Here is a 14,232-nt window from a genome sequence, read left to right on the forward strand (position 1 = left end):
ATCTGATGATAAAAGAGGCTGCAGAAGAAAAATTGGCAAGAGTATATAAAAGGAAAGTTCTTAATGAAGAAAAGGTACATGAGCAACCCTGGATGAACGAAGAAATAAGAAAAGGCATAAAGGAAAGGTAGGATTTAAACAGAAAGAAAATAAATGAATCCAATATCGAAGTAAAAAAGGTGTTAGAAGAGAGATATGATCAAAAGAAGAGGGAAGTGCAAGAAATGATAAAGAAGGAAATTACTATATTTGAAAAAAAGGATAAGAGAAGAAATAAAAATAGAAAACTCTGGAAAAAGATTAATAGAATAAGGAACAGACAGAAAGCCCATGGCAAAGTTATACAACTTTATGAAGAACAAGGAAGTAAGCTAAATAAGGAAAAAACAAAAGAGGAATTAGTCAAATACTGGAAAACTATATATTATAAGCATGAAAATAAAATAGACTCAGTTTGGAATGAAGAAAAACGGATAGAATATGAAAATGAAATAGCGCATCAGGAAGACATCACAAGAATAGATGGATATAATATCCCGGACATACTTAGGGAACACTATGAACTTGTAATGGTAACAAAAGGGAAAATAAAACCAATGAAAAATCCAAAAATCACATTAGAAAAAGTAAAGAATTGCCTGGGAAAACTAAAGGCAAAAAAATCGACAGGACCAGATGGCCTAAAACCCGAGCTATATAAGGCACTAGGAAAAAGCAAAATATGTCTTGAAACCTTACAGAAATTTTATCAAAATGAGTTGGACGAAAAAGAAAAACCAAATATGTGGAAGAAGTCAAGAATAAAGATGGTTGAAAAGAAAAGGAGGTCAATGACAAAAGACCTAAGACCCATAGCTCTATTAAATATTTCTTATAAAATATTCATGATGATGGTGAAAGAGGAAATAGAAAATCACATAAGAATGAATGAAGAAGACAATGAATGTCAAACAGGATTTACAGGTGGAGGCAGGATAGAGGACAATATCTTTATATTACAATAGTAATAGTATAATAGTAACCGCGATAGACTTTAGTAAAGCATTTGACTCTGTAAAAAGGGAGGTACTAATAGAAGTTTTAAAAGAATATAGAATTAACACCAAAATCATAAGTGCAATTGCAAATATCTATCAAGGAAATACTACGGGCATTGACTTAGGAGAAGGTATAGAACAAGAAATGGAGGTTAAACAGGGTTGCACAGGATCAACTTCACTTTTTAAACTAATTACGTATATTGTCATGAAGAAAATTGAAGAGGAAGGAAACGGTTTCAGAAATCAATTAATAAAAGGTAGAATCATTATTTTTTTGCAGATGATGCCTTAATAATTGCACAGGATATACATAATGCAAAACGTAACATCCAGATATTAGTAGAAACTGGTAAAAAATGTGGGTTAGAAATTAATAAAGAAAAGAGTAATATTATGATTTAAAATATGAAAGAAAAGCCAGATAACATAGAGGGAATTAAAGTAGTAAAAATTTTAACACACTTAGGAATAAAGCTAGATAATAATAGGAATATATTTAAAACTCAGAAAAGGGTAATGATAGAAAAGGCACAAAAATTAGCTAATCCAACATATTCAGTTATAGAGAAAAGTTGCAATAAAGTAATGATAGGAAAAACGTTCTGGAAAAGTATTGCTTTATCATATATTTTGTATGGAACAAATATAAATCTAACAGAAATTGAAATAGAGAAACTACAAAGAATAGAGAATGGGGTATACAGGAAGATTTTAGGTGCAACTAAAAGCACAGCTAATACTACTCTAAGAGGGGAAATAGGTGCATCTTCTATGAAAGCAAGGGTGATGGATGGGAAGCTGCGGTACTTAAATCGTACCCTGAATGGAAAGAAGGAAATACTGAAAATAATTATCCAGGATATTCAAGAAAAAGAAGGAAGATGGTGGAAACAACCTGCGAAGTATTTGGAAGAATTAAGTTTAGGAATAAGAAAGATAAGAAGAATGAACAATGCAGTAATAAAATCGGAAACCAGGGTTGGGATATTGAAAAGTGAAAGGAAGAAATAGAAAGTAAAATGAGCTTAGAAATATATAGACCGTGGAAGGAAGAAATTAAAGAAGAGTTACTTTATGACAATACATTTGCTTCAGTGATATTTTTTAGAGCAATAACTAATACGTTAAAGCTAAATATTATAAATAGACATAATGAGGGGAATGTAAACTGTATTTTTTATGAAAATGAGGAGGAGGATCTGATACATTTTTTGTTGTTTTGCCAGGAATATAGAAAAGAAAGGAATTAAGTAATTGAGCCCCAACAACCATACGACGAAGACTTAAAGAATATAGTAGGACTATTCTTATATAGTGAAACAAATATAGAAAAGAAAAAAGAAGTATTAACCTGATGTGGAAGAAAAGACAAAACAGTACAAGAAGATAAACTTTGGAGGCGCCGTTGTAAAGGTTATGCCTCACCCAGACCCAGGGCCAGAACCAGAACTGTCAGAACAGTACAATTACAGTTGAAGAACCCGTATGGGAAGTGCTGGAGCAAGAGCGTAGAAGAAATCTGCAGTAAATATGGGATGGAAGTGGAAGAAATAAGAAGTTGGGGGAAAAGGACCCTGAAAAAAGAAATCAAGAAAAGAATTATAGAAAAAATAGAAGAAACTATAGAAGAAAAAAAGAAAATAATGAAAAAATTAAGATTTATTAAAGGAAATGGCCCTCTGCCTTATATCAGAGAAATGTATCTGGATAAGGCATCCCTTGTAATGAAAGCAAGATTAAATATGTTCAACTTAAAAGCAAATTTCAGGGGAAAATATGATGACAATTTGTGTGATTTATGCAAAGAGGAAGAAGACACCACCGAACATTTATTTTTATGCCCAAAGTTAGAACAGCTAAAGAATGTAGAAATAAGTTTAGGTATGCTGAAAAATCCTAGCAGGGATCTGGCTGCATTTATAGATAGGGCAATGAATATAAAAGAAGAGTTTAGGAAGCCCAAACTGATTACCACAACAGGTTGCCAAAACTGATGATAGCAAGGTGTTATCCTATCCAATTTCAAAGTAGAAGGGAATAAAAGTAAAGATAGAGAACCTCATTATGATATTAATTTATTTAAGGCACAGGTGATATAAACTTAATAACAATAATAAGAATAAGCTTAGAAGCTTTGCACCTATCTATAAAGAGATAGAGTGCCCGCAAACTTACTTTGCGGAGTGAGCAATAAGGAACCAGGAACTACAACAGCTTTTATCTTTTAGTAGTTATAGCAAGATTTCTTCATACACTTTTCCAAGGACAGTACTGTAAATATCAATATTTCACGAATAATATATATAGAAAATGAGTAGCGAAGCAGAAGTTTACTTCGAATGTAACCCAGATAATAACAGTGATGAAGAAGAGGTAAGACTGTGAACGAGAAATATTTTGTAGTGTTGTCACCTAATCTGTGCTAGGATACCATAACGACTTGCATTGCCATTATTCTAGCAATAATTTTGTACACTAAAAGATCTGGGGTGTACGTATGATGATGGCTGAATAAAAATATGGTAGAGTGATTGGGGTCGGAGTGGGCGTTAGTCCCCCACGTTAGGTAAGTAGGTAAGGACATGGCTTGTAGGTCAGGTAAGGGGGGAAAAGTTTAGGTTAGTTGATGTCCATATTTTCTTCTCGCAGGAGGAACTGGCCGCTGATATACAAAGGCGCCCCCCCCCCCCATTATGGTAGGATATTGTGCTGGGTAAAATTATAGATTAATGCAATAAAATATTAGGAGAAAATAGAACTAGTTCAAGGTGTATTTATGGTGTTTTGAAAGTTTTTGGAGTGTATGTACAATAGCAGCTACCTGAATGTATCATTATGTCTAACTTAGAATACAGCAGTGTAAGGGGGTGATGACCCCTGATAGGTAAGAATACGGCTTGTAGGTTAGGTTAGAGGGAAAGTTTAGGTTAGTAATGTAGTTAGTTGGGACAGGCGATATCTTTCTTAATACTTGTCAAACCCTTATCAAAACCCAGTAATGGTAATGGAATGTAATAAAAACACAGGAGATTTTGTCTGCCAGGTCTTCCAGATGCATAAAAAATGAGATTTTTCAATCCTGTGCTGTAGAATTATTCATAGCCGTGTTTACAGTACCTAAAAAACACATCCTTACTTAATTTTAGGAATATACCTGGATGTTGTTGTGCTAAATTATTAATTTGTTCCGTAACTGGAATACAAACCACGCTATTCAATAGGGGTATTACTTTCAGCGTAGCTGATTTGACGAGCCATTAATTTTTAACGAGGGTTTACTACCCACACCGCTAGTTAGCGGGGGTAGGGGAGGGTAGCTTGCTACCCCCCCCCCCCCTCTCTCACACCTGTGCTTGAGCTCACTTTGCTCTCGGCTCGGATGGTAGTCGGACGTGTCCGCTTTCATCCTCGCCGTCATTTGGCAGCCATTTAATGCTATTGTATTTTTCTTTTTCTAGTTCTGTTTGTGAAATTGGCCTCTGCGATCATGCGCACCTGCCCTGGGTTTCCCGACCGCCCCTGTGGAACTTTCATGTCGGCGGTAGAGACCGATCCTCACGCCCTTTGTCCTTCTTGTAGGGGCCAACGGTGTGATAGCAACAACAGGTGTAGTGAGTGTAGGGAGTGGTCTATTCCCCAGTGGGAGAGGTTTTCGCGACGACGGAAGAAGAAGTCCAAACGGGATATTTCTCCTTCGAATGTTTCTTTGAAAGGAGAAAAACCCAAGGCCTCTTCTTCCGTTACCTAAACCTCCTCCGAAGCTCCCACTTGATCGGTCTTTTTCGAGAGACTGTTGAGTGGTAGCGTAGACCGATGTACTGTTTACCAACCTCGGGGCTCGAGAGATGACATTGCTTCCCCTAGAGAAGCAGCTCCACCTCTCCCCCCCAGGGGAGGATATGTCACTAACCTCCCTTTTTTAGCTTTGGTCCTCCTTGGGGCTTACTGGTTCACCCTCCAAGGAGGTTTTGCTTAACTACATCCGATTGGGTGCCGCTGTCAAGTAATCGCCGTCACCAACAGAGGTTAATCCTCTGTCTCTTGTCGACGTTGTGGTGTCAGAGGTATCCAATGCGGTATCACCCATCACTTCTGCCTCTTCAAACCCTACGGTAGCTGACGGCTTAGTTTCTCCCGTCTCTGTTCAGCCTACGAGGGAGAAACTAAGTCCAACGTCAGTCTCTCCTGCTAGTGTTTCTTCCCCTTGTAGGAGTTCACTTACAGAGACTCCTCTTTGGAGGACTGCAGAAGGTCAGCTCGCTTACCCTACGGCCCCCAGAGGGCGCATTCGTCGCAAGGCTCGCCTTCCTCTTCGCCAGAGAGGCCTTCCTTCACCTGCGGTGAGGAGGCGCCTCTTTGGTTCAACATCTTCAATGCAGTCCCCTGCAGAGGAGCCTCAAGAACAATCACCGATCACTGTTCCTGCATTGGTCCTCGACCTTTCTGCAGATCGTTCGTGATCCCCTTCAGTGGAAGGTCGTCCTTTTAAAGGACACATCAACCTTCCACCCGACAGATCTGCTGACGTGCCGTCACCCTTCCTGCATAAACCTAACAAGGTTTCATCTGAGCACGTTAAGGCGCGCCACCCAGATACGCGCTATACGCCAACGAAACCTGACCAGCGCGCTCTAGTAGCTTGTCAGGCCTCATCAATAAACCCTAACACAGGGCATCAAGGGCGTATGTGCCAACACGCACATACTTCCCAACAGGAGCACAGCTCCATCACGCGCTATGCACGTCCTCACGCACATACGCGCCCACGTTCTCCTGCGCACCTGGCCTTGCCTGAGCCTAAACCTACGCGCTCACGCCCAGCTGCGCACCAACTCTCACCTGCGCGCCAGCGCTCTCCTACGCGCCAGTGATCTCCTGCGCACCAACGATTTACTGATCTGGGCGCTGCTGGGAAGTCGATTAAACTGACTTCTCCCACGCGCCAGCTAATGCCATCGCGCCAGCCTTCTCCCGCACGCATCCGTGAGGATACGCACGCGCACCCCGCGCGCACTTGCCTGCTCTCTCCTACGGATTCGCGCCCACATTCTGATGCGTGCCAACGAGCATCACAGGCTTCAACTGCGCGCCTGCACTAGGGATCTTTCCCCTGTGCGCGCGCCCTACGGCTGGTATAGGCACGCGCGAACTCTCGCCCGCGCACTCAACGCCTTGATCCTGCGTGTCCACGCACGTGAATACTCTCCCTCGCGCACACGTGCGCACCAACAGTCTCCCGCACACGCTCCTGTGCGCCATCTGTCTCCCGCGCGCGAATCCCGGTATTCTCCTTCGTGCGAGCGTCAAAATCCTCCTGCGCGCGAGACTGCTGAACTACACATGGCAAGATCGCCATCGCCTCATTCTCCTCCCCGCAAGCGCATACCACGTCGCATTGTGGAAGAAGGGAAACATCTAGAGGGGTCCAGGATCCCAAAGCCATCACAGGCGAACCAACCAATGATGAAACTCCTCCCAGGGATCCTTCAATTCCTGTCCCTTCAAGGGGTATGTCTGACAGCGCATCTATCAGCCAACAGCCCTGGTTCGGTGTACTGATCAGAGCTGTAACGCAGGCTTTCAAGCATGTCTTCTCTGAATTAGGGCACAGATCCATGGCTGCTTCTCCAAGGGCAAAACTGACTCCACGCAGACCTTCGAGGCAGGTTCCTTCTTTCCCCCAGACTGTCTCTCCTTCCCTTTCGGACAAAGATTTCCCGTCCCCCGGGGAATCACGCGAGGAGAGACTTTCTCAGTGATGCAGGTTCTACAAGCTGGGGTCTGGAAGCGTCAGACGACCTTCACAGCCCACTACCTGCAGGACGTGATCCACAGGAGGCTCAATACGTTCTTTATCGGCCCTGTGGTGGCTGCACAACAGCTGGTCTAACCTCAGGCTCCTTAATGGACAAGTAGCAGAAGGTTGAGGGCATTGTGTGGCCCTTACTCTTTTCTTCATCCTCCCCTCTCTTGGGGAAAGCAGCATCCTGGGTTCTCTGCATAGCAGACCTCAAACCACTGCAGGTAAACCATGCTTCCTTGTGTTCCTAGTATTACTGTAAATAATACTGTTGCGTCCCCCATACCCTGACGAGGTGGTATTGGGAACGTCCTAGCCTAGAATTCCATCTAAAGGACTTCAGGTCAACTTCCTAGGACGAGTCACACTTCTTTCCTTCACACACAAGCTTATGTAGGCCGCACGTGCGAGGTGCAGGGATTCCTTATCTCGAGTGCTACACACTCGGATTTTGAGTCCCCGGGCAAAGCCAAAGCCAGTAAGGCTGGGACTTACCACCCTACCTAAGGGTTAAGTCACCCCATGTAAATAGCTTGGTTTGTATTTCAGTTACGGAAAAAATGACAAATTCGGAGATAATTTGTATTTTTCCGAACCATACAAACCTTAGCTATTTACACATAATTGCCCGCCAGCCCTGTCCCCCGTGAAGTCCTACCCCTAAGCGAAGTGAATCAGTTCACCGGTGTGTGAGGGGGGAGTGGTAGCTAGCTACCCCTCCCCTACCCCCTAGTTGACCCTCGTTAAAAATCTAATGGCTCGTCATTCAGCTACGCCGAAAGTAATACCCCATGTAAATAGCTAAGGTTTGTGTGGTTAGGAAAAATACAAATTATCTCTGAATTTGTCATGTTTGAGTTCGATCAAGGGCCAAGACCTCAGGTCTTCATTTGCACACTGGACCTAAAGGACACTTACTCCAAGGTCCAAACTATCCATCTAGGCAGGTTGAAAGATTGTCTAGACAAACAAGAAACACCAGTTCAAGGCACTGTGCTTCGGTCTTTCCACTACACCCATACGGCTTCTGTCTCCGCTCTCTCGGGACGACGGACTGACCTTAGATGACTCGGTGGCAACCTTGCATTAATACTGAAACTTCTGAAGTCTTTTTACCAAGATCCAGTGATCAGGGTAAACCTACGGAAATCTTCTCTACTTCTCTCCCAGGAGACTGGTGCATCTGGGAATGATTCTAATAAACACCAATCTTCACAAAAACCTCCTAGAAACGAGAACGACTTCCATTCCAGGAGACTTGAGTCGGAAAAAGAAGAAAGGAGGGACCATAGTGCTGCACCACACGACCTCACATCGACAAGCAAGTAGGAACTGGCTTGTAGCCTCTTCCCATCTAATAGTATAAACACTAAGATGGCCAAAGTCTGTTCGGTACCACTTTCAAGCTGGGGTGTGGAAACGTCAAACAAAATTCACATCCCACTACCTGCAAGACGTGACCCATAGGAGACTCGATACGTTCGGTATCGGTCCTGTGGTGGCTGCACAACAGCTGGTTTAAAACCTCAAGCTCCTTATTGGACAAGTAGCAGAAGGTTGAGGGCATTGTTACCCGGTTTTAGTCTGCGTGAATGAAAAGGTTTGACTGGCCCTTATTCTTTTCTTCATCATCCCCTCTCTTGGGGAAGGCAGCATCCTGGGTTCTCTGCATAGCTGACCTCAAACCACTGCAGGTAAACCATGCTCCCTTGTGTTCCTAGCATTAAGATTAATGCTGTTACGTTCCCCATACCCTAACGCGGTGGTATTGGGAGAGTCCTAGTCTACAAGTTCCTTCTAAAGAACTTCAGAACAACTTCCTAGGACGAGTCACACTTCTTCATACCTTCACACACAGCTTGCATAGGCCGCAGTCCTTGCATAGCATGGTTCTAGCGAGGGGTAGGGACTCTTTATTTCTTGGGTGCTTACACACTCAAATAATGAGCCCCCGGGCAAAGCCAAAAGCCAGACTGGTTGGGACGTCCACCCATCCTACTGGGTGAGTCGCCCCTATTAAATAGCGGGGTTTGTATTCCAGTTACGGAACAAATGACAAATTCGTAGATAATTTGTATTTTTAAATATAAAACTTACCCGCTGGTTATAAAAGAGCTGAAGTCTCCTGACGCCGTGGCAGAAATTCAAAATCTCGCACTATCGTAGATATGGCAGGTGTACACCCGCACCCTAGCGGTACCACAGGTGGAACTACACCCAGCCACTTTAGTTCTTCTCCTGCCCGCATAGCTGGCTATCATATTGAAGTTTGCTCTCGCTGTCTTACTCTGTTGGGAAGTTGTTTGGTGATGTACAACGTTTTCTCAGAGTTTGAACTATCGTTAATCTTTTTCTCTTTCATTTAATCTTGAAACCCTTTTGTTTGTGGTTATATTTATTAATACAGTATTTCCTTTGTTTTTTGGTTGTCGGTCTTTGTCTTAACCATTCAAAATGACTGACCCCTCCCCTGCTATTCGTAAGTGTGTTAGTGAAGGGTGTCGTACTCGACTCCCTAAAGGTTCTGTTGATCCACACGATATTTGTGTTAAATGTAGGGGAAAACCTTGTTCTTTTGATAATAGATGAAATGAATGTTTTTCATTAACGGATGATGAATGGGTAACATACGAACGTTATGTTAGGAGACTTGAGAGGGATAGAGTTAGGCGTAGTTCTTCACGATCTGTTGAGGTAGCCTTGCCTAATGTTAATATTCCTAATCCTATTCCTTCCTCCATAGTGGTAGATCAGGAACCATCTATGAAAGACATGTTTACTGCAATTCTGCCTCTCGGTGAAAAAGTTGAGTCGTTATCGGAAGATAGAAATAAATATTTTCTGAATTAAATGTGCTGAAAAATTGTGAAACTGTCGGAACTGTGGAAAGTGTTTCTAATGTGTTCAGTGTTGTGGAGGGCGCGTCTGCACGATCTTGTCGTTCGCCTAGCCTAAGACCTCTTTCGAGCTCTCAAACCCGTGGGAGAAGTAAAGTCGAACGGCTAAAGGGAACGAGAAGCTTCATCAATCGTGCAGACGTTCCCTCGAATGTTCCTGTTGCCGTATCACAGGTCGTTCACCCTCATCGTAGGAAAGGTGAGGTTGGTACGTTATCCCCGTCCTCCGATGAAGGTTCTGGTAGTGAGATGTGGCGTCGAGCGTCTAGACCGCTTAAAAGATCGCATGCGGTTGTTCAGCGTCCGGAATCACCTGCACGTCCAGGCTGTAGTACGTGGGATTCCCCTGAGCGTTTCCGTTCTCCCGTCACTTGTACTCCTGTGAAGCGTCCAGATCATGGTATTCGAGTAGAGAAAATACTTTCCGACTCTGAATTTGTTACTATGGCCGATGTTACGATTCATGCGCCACCTCTCCCTTTGCACTGGCTTTCTTCACCCGAAAAGCGTGGTGATGATGATTCTGTTTTACCGTCAAGGAAGGAGTCAAATGTATTAACTGAAGATCCTAAGTTGTCTATGCTTTTATCTATGAAAAACAGCTCTTGTCATTCATGGATTCTTATCAACCAGGTGTTGGCAGTACGATTGGGCGTCAGACGTCAGACCAGTTGTCGCACAGGCGGCCGGCGGTCTCTAGTGCGGACGAGTTATCGCACAGGCGGTCTCCCATTCGCAGTGCTCGACACCAGGTTGATATAGATGAGTCACATCAGAGAGTTCTTGCTAAACAAATTTCGACTTCCGTACGTGAGAAAGAACACCGGCGTCGGCAAATGGACGCAATGCGTCGCCACGAAGATTCTCTGCAGGCAACTTTTGACGCAGTGAAGTGGCAGCGTCAACAACATATGGACGCTAGGCGTCCACAAGACGACCATCAACAGTCTTCCTTTGACGGCAGAGATCGTCCACGTCAACAGCAAGCGGACACTACGCGTCCACGCGTCGACTCTCGGCAGTTGACGTCTGATTCTAAACGTCGGTCAGTGCAACAGCAAGCAGATTCTAAGCGTTCTCGGGACGACACGCGACAGTTAACTATTGACGGCGAGCGTCGACCCATCCACGTCTCTCATCAGTCAACTTCGACCTCCCCTCTTCACTTGGATGAAGTTATTGACTCTGACAGGCGATCTCATTCAGACGTTAATCCTTCAGTTCAGGCTGCAGCAGTTGCTGCACTGCCAGAAGACGAACTCGAAGAGAAGTCTGATGTGGACGAGCCTTTAGAGGAGGTTTCTGAGAATGAGGAAGAGAAACATTATCAACATGCTGTTGACCTTAGAAAATTTATGTTGATTCTTACAGAAGTTTTTCCTGATCATTTTACTCCTGTGGCCCCTCGTTCTCCCCCATAGGAGTTTATCTTAGGTAAAACAACCAAGGTGCCGGTGTATACTAAGATGGTCCTTTCATGGTCTTCTAAACGGGCCTTGAAGTTAATGGGTTCCTGGATGGACTCTAAGCGAACTCTTGGCAAAACGGCCTTTGCTTTTCCTCCCGCAAGATTGGCCTCTATATCTAGTGTGTGGTACGAGACTGGTGAAGTGCTGGGCTTGGGATTTCCTTCTTCTGCCCTGGGAGATTTCTCAAGTTTGGTAGATTCGTCTCGTCATCTAGCCTTAAGGAAAACAAAGGTTTGGTGGTCAATGACGGAGTTCGATCATTTACTTAAGGGTCTGTTCAGGGCCTTCGAAGTGCTTAATTACCTAGACTGGTCTTTGGGAGCTTTGAGTAAGAGGGTCTCAGATATGAAGGACACGGACACTAGTGGTCTTGTTCATTTGATGTCCTGCTTGGACAAAGGTGTGAGGGATGGCTCAAATGAGTTAGCTGCCTTGTTCACAGCTGGAATCCTCAAGAAAAGAGCCACGATGTGCTCTTTTCTCTCAGCAGGAGTTTCTCCCTACCAGAAAGCAGAGCTACTATTTGCTCCTTTGTCTACCACCTTATTTCCACAAGAGTTGGTGGGGGAAGTTTCCACTGCTCTCACTCAGAAGGCCACGCATGATTTGGTGACCAAAAAGGCGAGGAAAATTTTGCCTTCAACTTTTGCTTCGCGTAAACCTAAGGAAGTCTCTACTGGTGTTCGACCTTCTCAGCCCTTTCGTGGGAAACCCTCCGGAAGGGGCTCTTTCAAACCAGACGGAAGGAAACCTAGAAGCAGAGGAAACAAAACCGGCCGAGGTAGAGTCTGACTGCCCTATCCTTCAGACAGCAGTGGGTGCCAGGTTGATTCACTTCTGGAAGACCTGGGAGAGGAATGGAGCGGGTCCCTGGTCCGTCCAAGTGTTAAAGGAGGGTTACAAGATCCCCTTCCTAGCTATTCCTCCATTAGTCACAGATCCAGTGGATCTTTCACCCAAATACAGAGAGGGTCCGAAGAAGCAAGCCATGCATCTCCAGATGTATCTATTACTAGAGAAACAAGTAATAGAGGAAGTGCAGGATGTAAAATCTCCGGGGTTTTACAACCGCCTTTTCTTAGTCCCCAAGACTTCCGGGGAGTCGAGACCAGTTCTGGACGTAAGTGTTCTGAATGGTTACGTCCAGAATTCGACGTTTACGATGGAAACTCAGAAGACGGTTCTGGCGGCGGTGAGGAAAGACGATTGGATGATCTCAATAGACCTCCAAGACGCCTATTTCCATATTCCAATTCATCCCAGCTCCAGACGTTATCTGATATTCATGGACAGAAACAAGGTCTTCCAATTCAGGGCTCTTTGTTTCGGACTATGCACGGCTCCTCTATTATTTACCAAGATCATGCTGAATGTAGCGAGCATGCTGCATTCGAGGGGAATCAGGGTCTCTCTGTACCTGGACGATTGGCTGATAAGAGCCTCCTCTGCCGATTGCTGTTTGAAGGACCTGAAAATAACTCTGGATTTAACCAGGGAACTGGGCCTCCTGGTGTGCTCAAAAAAATCGCAACTGACTCCATCCCAGGAGATTCTTTATTTGGGGATGGAGATTCACAGTCGGAGTTTTCGGGCTTTTCCGTAGCCTGTAAGAATACAGTCAGCCCTCCAAAAAGTCCAAACTTTCCTGAAGAAGGAACTCAGTTCCGTAAGAGATTGGATGAGCCTTCTGGGCACACTCTCATCATTAGAGAAGTTCGTAACTCTGGGGAGGTTGCATTTGAGTCCCCTTCAGTTTCATCTCAATCGCCATTGGAAAAAAGGGGACAGCCTAGACAGGAATTGCGTTCCCATCACGAGCTCCATCAAGTCTCATCTTCAATGGTGGGACAACGAGCACAGACTGAAGGAAGGGTTGTCGTCATATCAGAAGAGCCCAGACCTCAAACTCAGGGTGGGGAGCTACTCTGGAGAAGGAGGAGCTTTCGGGGGCTTGGACAGTGGAGCAAACAACTCTCCACATCAACCAAAAGGAGCTTTTGGCAATTCATCTGGCCCTCAAAGGCTTCGAGAAGCGGATCAGGGGCAAGGTAGTCCAAATCAATGCGGACAGCACTACAGCTCTTGCCTATATTACAAAAGAAGGCGGGACCCACTCTTGGACTTTGTACGAGATAGCAAGACCTCTTCTCATTTGGGCAGAGGAAAGGAAAGTGACACTTTTGACTCGGTTTATTCAAGGGGTCAACAATGTGAGTGCAGACAGACTCAGCAGGAGGGGTCAAGTTTTCCCTCACAGAATGGATTTTGCACCGAGACGTCTGCAAAATTCTGTGGCGTTTATGGTGTCGTCCTCTGATGGATCTCTTTGCAACCGCAAAGACGAAGAGACTGGAGTGTTACTGCTCTCCAGTACCAGATCCCGAAACCATTCACATAGACGCCTTTCTGATGAACTGGTCTCACATGGAGGTTTATGCTATCCCCCCATTCAAGATTCTTTACAAAGTGATACAGAAGTTCGTATCCCACGAAGAAACCAGGATGACACTGATAGCCCCGTTCTGGCCGTCAAGAAGCTGGTTTCCAGAGGTACTGAAATGGATGGTAGATTTCCTGAGAAGCCTTCCCTTAAGACCAGATCTTCTCAGACAACCTCACATGGCCCGAAACCATCTAAACCTCCGAGCTCTACGTCTGACTGCCTTCAGACTATCGAAAAACTCGCTAGAGCTAGAGGATTTTCGAAGAAGGCAGCCAAGGCTATTGCGAGGGCAAGGAGGTCTTCCACCATCAAGGTGTATCAGTCCAAGTGGGAGTTGTTCAGAGAGTGGTGTAGGGCTAACGCGATTTCTTCATCCAGTACATCTCTAACCCAGATAGCGGATTTTTTCATTGACCTTAAGAATAAACATAACTTCTCGTCATCTACAATTAAAGGTTACAGGAGTAGGTTGGCTACGGTTTTTAGGCACAGGAACTTAGATCTCTCCAATAATAAGGATCTACAGGACTTGCTTAGGTCTTTTGAAACCACCAAGAAAATTCAATCAGCTCCCCTTGCCTGG

General features: G+C 44.4%; 2 protein-coding genes across 2 annotated transcripts in view; both read left to right on the forward strand.

Moving 5' to 3' along the window:
* The window catches only part of LOC137651476 (golgin subfamily A member 6-like protein 22), a 12,545-nt gene extending 1,387 nt beyond the window's left edge, over positions 1-11,158 (forward strand). The window contains exons 3-4 of the mRNA XM_068384700.1: positions 284-572; positions 10,340-11,158. Coding sequence (XP_068240801.1) covers positions 284-572; positions 10,340-11,158 — 1,108 coding nt within the window. The remainder of the gene's footprint in view (positions 1-283; positions 573-10,339) is intronic.
* Positions 11,159-11,674: 516 nt separating this feature from the next.
* Positions 11,675-14,232, forward strand: part of LOC137651477 (DNA repair protein XRCC1-like) — a 33,023-nt gene continuing 30,465 nt past the window's right edge. Inside the window, exon 1 of the mRNA XM_068384702.1 lies at positions 11,675-11,763. Coding sequence (XP_068240803.1) covers positions 11,675-11,763 — 89 coding nt within the window. The remainder of the gene's footprint in view (positions 11,764-14,232) is intronic.

Source organism: Palaemon carinicauda, chromosome 13 (genome assembly GCF_036898095.1).
Source record: "Palaemon carinicauda isolate YSFRI2023 chromosome 13, ASM3689809v2, whole genome shotgun sequence".
Classification (NCBI taxonomy): domain Eukaryota; kingdom Metazoa; phylum Arthropoda; class Malacostraca; order Decapoda; family Palaemonidae; genus Palaemon; species Palaemon carinicauda.